General features: G+C 37.7%; 1 protein-coding gene across 1 annotated transcript in view; it reads right to left on the reverse strand.

Annotated features, from left to right (window-relative positions):
• Positions 1 to 654: 654 nt before the first annotated feature.
• The window catches only part of TMC1 (transmembrane channel like 1), a 173002-nt gene continuing 161320 nt past the window's right edge, over positions 655 to 12336 (reverse strand). The window contains exons 18-20 of the mRNA XM_073878079.1: positions 5395 to 5473; positions 5241 to 5292; positions 655 to 1514 (exon numbers count right to left, since the gene is read on the reverse strand). Of these exons, the coding sequence (XP_073734180.1) occupies positions 1492 to 1514; positions 5241 to 5292; positions 5395 to 5473 (154 nt within the window). The 3' untranslated portion in view covers positions 655 to 1491. The remainder of the gene's footprint in view (positions 1515 to 5240; positions 5293 to 5394; positions 5474 to 12336) is intronic.

The raw sequence follows: 12336 nt of genomic DNA on the forward strand, positions 1-12336 counted from the left end.
TTTTCATGCAGATAACAGAAGTTTTCGTTTCACAGTGCAGCTGCTGCAGGTTAAATTGATTCAATTTAATTAACAAGCATTTACTCAGTGCCTACCTGTGGACAGCATTATACTTATGAGGCATACAAAAGAGTTAAAAGGTAGGATCCCTGCCCATAGGGAGCTTCCAATCTGGAGAGGAAAGATGATCCATGCATACAGGAAACAATAAATAACTTAAAAGTCACAGGAAAATCTGTATAGATAATAGACTCTGAATTAAAGACATTGGGCCACAAGGAAACCTATCGGGAAGTTGGAGGCCAGTCTGGAAAACTGGACCAAAGGAAGTACATCTTGAGTTTGTATCATAGCAAGTGATGAGCACATGGATTGGCAAAGGAACAGGGAGATAGTTTCATGGCCAGATCAAGAGTGAAGAAGGAAAAACTCAAAAACATGGTAACAAAAACCAGCAAGTCAGTTGCAGGAAATGGCAAGCAAATTGACTTAGCTCTGGAAAAGGACACTGTGGGTGAGCAGATGTAATTAAAATCACACAACAAGCCTGGCTGAGGGCACTGATTGCAGCTCTTCGAAGTCCATTCAAACTTCAAATAAGTAATAATGCTTAAACGCATCTATAAACCAAAGCCCCCCCCCAAAAGTGTATGTTTTTCCAACCTCAACAAAAAACCAAAGACGAATTATGGACTATTAGAATCTAAACTCAGGAGATGTGATCACTGGAGGTCATGATCAGGCAGTGCTGGAGTTGCAATCATGTACAATTGTCTTTTTTTTTTTTAACTCACAAAAAGGTGGGTTGTCTAAAACCCATGTACCTCCTCAAGCTGAGAAACCTTCAACCCAGGGCTACTTAGCCCCTATTTCCCTTAGGATTTTTCTTTTAAAAAGCCCATTCCTTTTCATACTGAATCCAGCAGCAAATAAAATGTCTTGAGTGTATAGTTGTGGGGGCCCTGGATGGGGAGACAGAAAAAAAAATGGAAAACAAGATGTTGGTTTCAAACTGTGAGTTAATGAATAATTACAATGAATACTTTATTAAGATATTTCTGAACTCTGAAGGAAAAAAAATGGTGAAATATCTCTGATCCAAGGCAAAGAAAACTAAGGCAGGAGTGTACAAAACAGAAGTCCATATGAGCAAAGTATTTTTAATTAACCCAAAAGGTAAACCAGTAACCTGTATTGCTGAATCAAATCCACTCTTAAACTCAGTTTATTAGAAGAGACCCCAGAGAGACAAGTCAGGGGAGAAAGTGGCGGTGCAGGAGCAAATCCCTTCATTTGGAACAAAGTGGAGATCCTCCCAGCTGAACTAGGACTGACAATGCCTTGATTGGCCAGCATGACCTTGACAATCCCTGAGGGTTAGAACAGGGGAACAGCAACTTCACAATGCTTGCGTTCTTGCCCTTTACGTGAGTCATTGCTTTTAAGCAGCAAGGTGAGGAGTACTTCTGGGTCCCAGCATGTCTATGAAAGTCACTGGCCACCAGCAGTCGCAGCTGTTCGAGAGAGGGAGAGAGAGAGAGAAAAGATGAAGAAGCAAGTGACAATTTAGCTTTCATTGTGCTTAATGTTCTCAAAGAGGTGATCTGAAACCTGTATCTTCCAAATGTGCCCCACATTGCCATAATATTTAGCATTTTTATATTCAAAATATTTCTATATTTCTTATTTTTCAGGAGAGGGAAAGTGAACGTTCTTCTCTTTTTATAATACTTATTAAGTACTGCTTATGTAAATAATATAAAAATGTATCCTGTTTAAATTTTTCCAATCAAAGAATTCCTTATCGGCCAGTGGGAATTCAGTAGGTATTTACTGGATGACTGTTATGTATAAAGTTCTGTAATAACTTCTGAGGAAACAACTATGAATAAGATAGTATCTGCTTTTACAATAGTTGTATATATTTTTAAGTACAAATTATAGGAAAATATCAAATAAATAGCATGCAATAGGATTATATCATTACTTAAAACAATAAGCTTTAACTAGAATTCAAATCTTAGAAGTCAAAACTTTTCACTCACTATTCTAAACACTAAATCGATCATGTTAAGTTATAGTCATAATCTAGAGCAAATACAAGAGCAGTGTGGATATGTGTGACGTATCTGCTTCTAACTACGAGATGCCCAAGGGGCTCACTTCGGCTTTAAGGACACACATAAACTGAGAGTGAAGGGATGGAAAGAGATATTCCATGAAAATGGAAACCAGAAGCAGGTGTAGCTACATTTATTTCACACAAAATACATGTTAAGCCAAAAACGGTAACAAGAGACACAGAAGGTCATTATGTAATGACTAAAGAAGGCACAAATAAATGGAGAGATAGTTCATGTTAATGGGTTAGAAGAATTAATACTGTGAAAATGTCCATACCACCCAAAGCAATCTACAGATTCAATGCAATCCTTATCAAAATTCCAACGGCATTTTCAAAGAAATAGAAAAAAACAGTCCTTATATTGGATGGAACCACAAAAATATCCTAAATAGCCAAAGCAATCTTGAGAGAGAACAAAGCTGGAGACCTCACACATCCTGATCTCAAACTCTACTGCAAAGCTATAGTAATTAAACAGTATGGTGTTGGCATCAAAACAGAAAGTAAGATCACTGGAACAGAATAGAGAAATGAGAAATAAATACATGCATATATGGCCAATTAGTTTTTGACAAGGTACTAAGGTTACACCATGAAGAACAGATATTCTCTTTAATAAATAGTGCTGGGAAAACTGGATATCCACATGCAAAAGAATGAAGCTGAACCCTATCTTACAACATACACAAAAATCACCACAAAACGTAAGACCTTAAACCATAAAAGCCCTAGAAGAAAATCTAGGGAAAAATCTACTTGCCCTCGGTCTTGGCAATGATTTTTGTATTTGACACCAAAAACAAAAGCAGCAAAAGCAAAAGTAAACATTAAGCTAAAAAGCTTCTGCACAGCAGAGGAAATCATCAATAAAATGAACAGGCAACCTGTGGGATGGGAGAAAATATCTGCAATTTGATAAGGGGTTAATATCCAATATAGACAAGGAAATGATACAACTCAACAACATAAAAACCAAATAACCTAGTTTGAACATGAGCAAAGGACCTGAACAGACATTTATTCAAAGAAGACATACAAATGGTCACTATTTGTACATGAAAAGATGCTCGACATCACTATCAGGGAAGTGCAAACCAAACCACAATGAGATAGCAACTCACACCATTAGGATGTCTATTATCACAAAGGCAACAGACAACCAATGGTGGCGAGGATGTGGAGAAAAGGGAACATTGTGCACTGTTGGTGGGAATGTAAACTGACAGAGCCAATATGGAAAACAGTATGAAAGTTCCTCGAGAAATTAAAAATAGAACTATCATATGATCCAGCATCCTACTTCTGGATATATATCCAAGGGAAAGGAAATCACTAATTTGTATTCCCATCCTCATTGCAGCATGGGAGGATGGAAACAACGTAAGAGTCCATCTATGAAGAAATGGATAAAGAAAATGTGATATACATATAATATCATCATAATATAATAATATAATAATATTCAGCCTTATAAAAAAAAAAGAAAACCCTGCCATTTACAACAATGTGGCTAAACCTGCCTTTGAAGGCATTATTTGAAGTAAAATAAGTTAGATAGAGGAAGACAAACACTGCATGGTATCACTTATATGTGGAATCTGAAAACAAAAAAAGAAAAAAAAGTCAAAACTCCTGAAAACAGAGAGTAGCATGGTGGTACCCAGGAGCTTGGGGGTGGGGGAAATAGGGAGAGGTTGGTAAGAGGGTACAAATTTTCAGTCATAGGATGAATAAGGTCCGAGACTGTAATGTATAACACAGTGAACTACTGTTGACAATACCGTATTATATAATTGAAATTGGCTAAGCGGGTAGAACTTAAGTCCTTTCAACAAAAAGAAAAAGATAAATATGTGAGCTGATGGATGTGTTAATGAATTCAGTGGTGGGAGTCCTTTCATAATGGATATGCATATCAGCATGCACATTGTACACTTAAAATATATTACAATTTTACTTGTCGAAGCTGAAAAAATTTAAATGCAATTCAAGAAACAAGTAGCTTAGTGATGAAAAAAAATCTAAGTCAAGTGTAATACAAGAACATAGCACTGGAAATTTGCTGCATCCATTCCTACTGGCATTAAGGTCAGCCAACATGGAAGGAGTAGTGTTGAAAGAACCACACAGAAATGGGGCTCAGCCCTGCTCACTTCTAAACTTGGGATAAAACTTGGCCTGTAGCCATCCATATACCACTCTCCTATTCATCTGTGTGGGCTAATGAATTTATTTATTGTTTTTTCCTACTTAAACCAATTTGGGTTGAGTTTTATTACTTACAAGGCGGGGGTGGGGGGAGAGCCCTAGTAATACTAAGAGTTTTAAAGTTAAGAATGAGGGGAAAGTTTGAAAAAATTTTCCTTAAACTTCTTGGGCATCACTTTTCCATGTGGAAAGCAGAGCACGTCAGGGATTTTGGCAAATTGGGGTATGCCTTACTGGAATGTTTTTTTAAAATTAAGGAGGTTACCAAAAAAGAGAGATTAATGACTTAGAAAAGGCTCCAGGAGATCAACAGTGGTGAGTTCAGAAGAGCCTAATGGTATCTTCCCAGTGTGTCCATCTATATATAAAAATGGTCCCAATGAGCAGGAGAGACTCTGCATTTCTGTCTGCTATTTGTTTTTTTTTTTTTCAAGATTTTATTTATTTTTTTGAGAGAGAGAAAGAGAGCATGAGTGGGTGGGGGAGAGCAGAGGGAGAAGCAGACCTGGGCCTTGATCCCAGGACCCTGAGATCATGACCTAGGCAGAAGGCAGACACTCAACCAACTGAGCCACCCAGGTGCCCCTTGTGTCAGCTATTTGTATATGACCATATGGATGTCTTCATCTTCTGTCAATTGCAAAGTCACCTTCCTATTACTACTGCCAAGTTTACATTTCTGGATTTTTCTTTCTCTTGCCTTTCCCCCACTGGAAACCAACCAAGCCTTCCGGATACAATGCCTGAGAGGGTCTCAAAAAGTGAATAGTAAAAATTGTGGAATGACTCGCTTAGGGCAATAATGCCACACCACATCAAATGCCCCATTTGGAGAGAGAGAAAAGAAAAAGAAGGAAGAGCATTTTTTTGTAGGGGAAAAAACTGTCATCATAAACATTTCTCCAACCTGCTCGGGCAGCGGCCATTTTCTTGTTGCGTATTTTGTTCTCCAAAGCTTGCTACACAATACAAAAAGGAGAAAAGAACATGAGGTTTACTGGTCTTTCCTATTACTTGCCATTAATGAAGGTAATATGTTAATGAAATAAATTATATCCTACCTGTTTCATCTTCTTTTTTAGATCCAGATTTGCTGCCTTCTGGCCCTTTGCAGTAGCATTGAGATAATAAATGGTCAAGCTACATTTTAAAAAATAATAAGATTTATGGTGTTTTTTAGTTGAAGATTCTTCTTAAATTTACATTCACTAAATCATAGAATGTTGGCACTGGAGTGGACTTTAAGATATTTTCTTTTCTTTCTTTCTTTTTTTTTTTTTAGGATTGAAGTACACAGAGGTCAAGGAGTACATTCAGGAAAGGTTACTAGGGGCGTACCTGGGAAGATGGGACCCAAGGGGGTCCTCTTCCACAGCCCCGCATTCTATCTACCATACCTCACTGCCTAACTGTAGCTCCTTCTTGGAAATGTACTAACATCAGTTGAAATCATAATTAAAAGTAACATTTCAAATTGACATAAATCTACTGAAGCATAAGGAATGTGTAGAATAAAAAATTGACCTGCTTTAAATTTCCTCCTTTGGCTTTTACAGCAAAGAATATAATTCTCATAGTGATAGTTCACTAACATGGATTTTTTTTCCATAGGGTGTATTTCTCCCTTCCTCAAAAAGAAAATGTTTTATAAAGGAATATTCTTGGCTTTTAGTTGACATTTACATTTCTAGAAAGAGCAAATTCCAGCCAAACATTTGTGTAAAAATAAATATGTTCATCTTCACTTAAAGCAAAAACAAACAAACAAAATGCAGTAAAAAAAAAAAAAAGGTAACTGGCATTGCTCTTTGTTGCAAATAACTGGATACTAAACACATTTCTTCTACTCCCCAACCATGCCAGATTATATCCTTTATGAGCCATCTGGTGCTAGCAACACAATTATTGATATGGTTTAGCCGGGTTTGTTTATCTCTTATACGAGTGATGGGAGTTTGAAATTACATACATGAAAGCATTTGGTATGCTATTTGGCATGAAGTAGGTGCTCACTAAATTGTGTGTGTGTGTGTGTGTGAGTGTGTGTATTATAAAGATATTCTTAGAAAAGTGCCTGGATTTGGAGGATAAACTCAAAGACCTCACAAGTCACTCGCAGTTCTGGAATTCTCTAGTCTCCAAAGGAATGAACCTGGCTACAGAGAACAAACCTGAATTCTACTCAGTTACCCAAAAACCATCCAAGCTGATTTAATATGATCCACTGGGGAAATTCAAAAGGCTTATAACATGTAACATTCTCTAATTAAAGGTAATAAAGAGCCAAGCCAATTGCATGAGCCCCATAAACTGGAAGATGAGATCTTGGGATTTGAAAAATCAAATCAGTAATAAACTGAAATGGGTTTTAAATCAGAACCTCAGAACTATAATCAGCCTTGCAGGACATCTATTTGACCTCATATTCTGCCAGCTTTTCTCTACACAGTCTGTGCCAAGGGCTGGCAAACTATAGTCTCCAGGGTAGAAATGACTCCCAGCCTGTTTTGCATGGCCCATGAACTAAGAATGGTTTTTACCTTTTTAAATGGTCATGTAAGTACTTATATAATATTCTCAATTTTGCCTTTTGACCCACACAACCTAATATATCTACGATTTGGCCCTTTAAGAAAAAATGTGCCAACCGTGGGTATAAACCACCCCTGCCAAGTGGCTTCTAGCCCTTCTGTATCTTCCCACTCATCCCAAACTCAGTGTTTGGTGCTTCAGAGGCTTAGGGGGAATAAGAGTCGGGAAATAAGACATGGGGTTTGAATTTACTTATTAGCCGCTTGATTTGGGGCAGATCTTCCAGGCGATATCAATAATGTGATTAATGAGGCCAACCTTTTCAGGTTATTGTGGAAATTAAATGATTAATGTATGGGTGGTGCCTGGGACACAGGCAATGTTAGCTCTCCAGACAGCTTATTAAATCTTTAATTGGTGGCATTAAAACAATGTTGCGCCTTTGCTTAAAAATAAAATAAATAAAAAAAATCTGTCTCTCAGTAAGTTAAGACTATAGTCATAAAATCTGACATTAAGTTTTGTTGGGTTTTATTTTTTTAATATAAGATCTCATTGATACCGGAGGAGCAAGATGGCAGAGGAGTAGGAGACCTAAATTTCGTTTGGTCCCAGGAACTCAGCTAGATAGGGATCAAGCCATTCTGAACACCTACGAACTAAAAAGGAGATTAAAGAAAAGAATAGCAGCAACTCTCTGAACAGAAAAGCAACCACTTTCTGGAAGGTCTCTTCTGATTTGTTTAGTGTATATTTTTCTGGGGTCGTTGTTACTCTGTTAGCTTTTGTTCTCTCATTCATCTATTCTCCTCTGGACAAAATGACAAGACGGAAAAAAATCACCTCAAAAAAAAGAACAAGAGTCAGGACTGACTGCCAGGGACCTAATCAATATGGACATCAGTAAGATGTCAGAACTAGAGTTCAGAATGATGATTATAAAGATACTAGGTGGGCTTGAAAAAAGCATGGAAGATATTAGAGAAACCCTTTCTGGAGAAATAAAAGAACTAAAATCTAACCAAGTTGAAATCAAAACGGCTATTAATAAGGTGCAATAAAAAATGGAGGCTCTAACTGCTAAGATAAATGAGGCAGAAGAGAGAATTAGTGATATGGAAGACCAAATGATGGAAAATAAAGAAGCTGAGAAAAGAGAGATAAACAACTGCTGTATCATGAGGGCAGAATTTGAGAGATAAGTGATACCATAAGATGAAACAATATTAGAATAATTGGGATCCCAGAAGAAGAAGAAAGAGAGAGAGGGGCAGGGAGATATATTGGAGCAAATTATAGCAGAGAACCTCCCTAATTTGAGGAAAGAAACAAGCATCAAAATCCAGGAGGCACAGAGAACCCCCCTCAAAATCAATAAAAATAGGTAAACACCCTGACATCTAATAGTAAAAGTTACAAGTCTCAGAGACAAAGAGAAAATCCTGAATGCAGCTCGGGACAAGAGATCTGTAACCTACAATGGTAGAAACATTAGATTGGCAACAGACCTATCCACAGAGACCCAGCAAGCCAGAAAGGCCTGGCATGATATATTCAGAGCACTAAAGGAGAAAAATATGCAGCCAAGAATACTATATCCAGCTAGAATGTCACTGAAAATAGGAGAGATAAAAAGCTTCTAGGACAAACAAAAACTAAAGGAATTTGCAAACATGAAACCAGTCCTACAAGAAATATTGAAAGAGGTCCTCTAAGCAAAGAGAGAGCCTAAAAGTAACATAGACCAGAAAGGAACAGAGACAATATACAGTAACAGTCATCTTACAGGCAATACAATGGCACTAAATTCATCTCTTTCAATAGTTACCCTGAAGGTAAATGGGATAATTGCCCCAATCAAAAGACACAGGCTATCAGACTGGATAAAAAAACAAGACCCATTGATATACTGTCTGCAAGAGACTTGTTTTAGACCCAAAGACACCTCCAGATTTAAAGTGAGGGGGTGGAAAACCATTTACCATGCTAATGGACACCAAAAGAAAGCTGGGGTGGCAATCCTTATATCAGACAAATTAGATTTTAAACCAAAGACTATAATAAGAGATGAGGAAGGACACTATATCCTACTTAAAGGGTCTATCCAACAAGAAGATCTAACAATTGTAAGTATCTATGCCCCTAACATGGGAGCAGCCAATTATATAAGCCAATTAATAACAAAAGCAAAGAAACACATCAACAACAACACAATAATAGTAGGGGACTTTAACCGCCCCTCACTGAAATGGACAGCTCATCTAAGCAAAAGATAAACTTTAAATGACACACTGGACCAAATGGACCTCACAGATATTAACAGAACATTCCACCCCAAAGCAACAGAATACACATTCTTCTCTAGTGCCCATGGAACATTCTCCAGAATAGATCACATCCTAGGTCACAAATCAGGTCTCAACCGGTACCAAAAGACTGGAATCATTCCCTACATCTTTTTGGACCACAATGCTTTGAAACTAGAACTCAATCACAAGAGGAAAGTCGGAAAGAACTCAAATACATGGAGGCTAAAGAGCATCCTACTAAAGAATGAATGGGTCAACCAGGAAATTAAAGAAGAATTTAAAAAATTCATGGAAACTAATGACAATGAAAAATCTTTGGGATACAGCAAAGGCTGTCCTAAGAGGAAAGTATATAGCAATACAAGCCTTTCTCAAGAAACAAGAAAGGTCTCAAATACACAACCTAACCCTACACCTAAAGGAGCTGGAGAAAGGACAGCAAATAAAGCCTAAACGCAGCAGGAGAAGAGAAATAATAAAGATCAGAGCAGAAATCAATGAACTAGAAACCAAAAGAACAGGAGAACAGATCAACGAAACTAAGATCTGGTTCTCTGAAAGAATTAATAAGATTGATAAACCCCTGGCCAGACTTATGAAAAAGGAAAGAGAAATGACCCAAATAAATAAAATCATGAATGAAAGAGGAGAGATCACAACCAACACCAAAGAAATACAAACAATTATAAGAACATATTATGAGCAACTCTATGCCAGCAAATGAGATAATCTGGAAGAAATGGATGCATTCCTAGACATGTATACTACCAAAACTGAACCAGGAAGAAATAGAAAACCTGAACAGACCTATAACCACTAAGAAAATTGAAGCAGTCATCAAAAATCTCCCAACAAACAAGAGCCCACAGCCATATGGCTTCCTAGGGGAATTCCAGCAAACATTTAAAGAAGAATTAATACCAATCTTCTGAAACTGTTCCAAAAAATAGAAATGGAAGGAAAACTTCCAAACTCGTTTTATGAGGCCACCATTATCTTGATCCCAAAACCAAAGACCCCATCAAAAAGGAGAATTACAGACCAATATCCCTGATGAACATGGATGCAAAAATTCTCACCAAAATACTAGCCAATAGGATCCAAGAGTACATTAAACGGATTATTCACCACAACCAAGTGGGATTTATCCCTGGGCTGCAAGGATGGTTCAACATCTGAAAATCAATCAACATGATACAATACATTAATAAAAGAAAGAACAAGAATCATATCCTCTCAATAGATGCAGAAAAAGCATTTGACAAAGTACAGCATCCTTTCTTGATCAAAACTCTTCAGAGTATAGGGATAGAGGGTACATACCTCAAGATCATAAAAGCCATCTATGGAAAACCCACAATGAATATCATTCTCAATCGGGAAAAACTGAGAGCTTTGCCCCTAAGGTCAGGAACGCGGCAGAGATGTCCACTATCACCACTGCTATTCAACATAGTATTAGAAGTCCTAGCCTCAGCAATCAGACAACAAAAAGAAATCAAAGGCATCTGAATCGGCAAAGAAGTCAAACTCTCACTCTTTGCAGATGATATGATACTTTATGTGGAAAACCCAAAAGACTCCACCCCAAAACTGCTAGAACTCATACAGGAATTCAGTAAAGTGGCAGGATATAGAATCAATGCACAGAAATCAATGCCATTCCTATACACCAACAACAAAACAGAAGAAAGAGAAATTAAGGAGTCGATCCCATTTACAATTGCACCCAAAACCGTAAGATACCTAGGAATAAATCTAACCAAAGAGGCAAAGAATCTGTACTCAGAAAACTATAAAATACTCCTGAAAGAAATTCAGGAAGACACAAAGAAATGGAAAAACGCTCCATCCTCATGGATTGGAAGAACAAATATTGTGAAGATGTCAATGCTACCTAGAGCAATCTACACATTCAATGCAATCCCCATCAAAATACCATCCACTTTTTTCAAAGAAATGGAACAAATAATCCTAAAATTTGTATGGAACCAGAGAAGACTCCGAATAGCCAGAGGAATGTTGAAAAAGAAAAGCAAAGCTGGTGGCATCACAATTCCGGACTTCCAGCTCTATTACAAAGCTGTCATCATCAAGACAATATGGTACTGGCACAAAAACAGACACACAGATCAATGGGACATAATAGAGAGCCCAGAAATAGACCCTCAACTCTATGGTCAACTGATCTTCGACAAAGCAGGAAGGAATGTCCAATGGAAAAAAGACAGTCTCTTCAACGAATGGTGTTGGGAAAATTGGACAGTCACATGCAGAATGAAACTGGACCATTTTCTTACACCACACACAAAAATAGACTCCAAATGGTTGAAAGACCTAAATGTGAGACAGGAGTCCATCAAAATCCTAAAGGAGAACACAGGCAGCAACCTCTTCGACCTCAGCCGCAGAAACTTCTTCCTAGAAACATCGCCAAAGGCAAGGGAAGCAAGGACAAAAATGAACTATTGGGACTTCATCAAGATAAAAAGCTTTTGCACAGCAAAAGAAACACTCAACAAGACCAAAAGATAACTGACAGAATGGGAGTAGATATTTGCAAATGACATATCAGATAAAGGGCTAGTATCCAAAATCTATAAGGGACTTATCAAATTCAACACCCAAAGAACAAATAATCCAATCAAGAAATGGGCAGAAGACATGAACAGACATTTTTCCAAAGAAGACATCCAAATGGCCAACAGACACATGAAAAAGTGCTCAACATCGCTTGGCATCAGGGAAATCCAAATCAAAACCTCAATGAGATACCACCTCACACCAGTGAGAATGGCTAAAATGAACAAGTCAGGAAAGGACAGATGTTGGTGGGGATGCAGAGAAAGGGGAACCCTCCTACACTGTTGGTGGGAATGCAAGCTGGTGCAACCACCCTGGAAAACAGTGTGGAGGTCCTCAAACAGTTGAAAATAGAGCTACCATACGATCCAGCAATTGCACTACTGGGTATTTACCCCAAAGATACAAATGTAGGGATCCGAAGGGGTATGTGCACCCCGATGTTTATAGCAGCAATGTCCACAATAGCAAAACTATGGAAAGAGCCAAGATATCCATCGACAGATGAATGCATAAAGAAGATGTGGTGTGTGTGTATATATATATATATATATATATATATATATATATATATATATA

Source organism: Callorhinus ursinus, unplaced genomic scaffold (genome assembly GCF_003265705.2).
Source record: "Callorhinus ursinus isolate GAN/ISIS: 27379988/994484 unplaced genomic scaffold, GSC_fseal_2.0 scaffold28, whole genome shotgun sequence".
Lineage (NCBI taxonomy): Eukaryota > Metazoa > Chordata > Mammalia > Carnivora > Otariidae > Callorhinus > Callorhinus ursinus.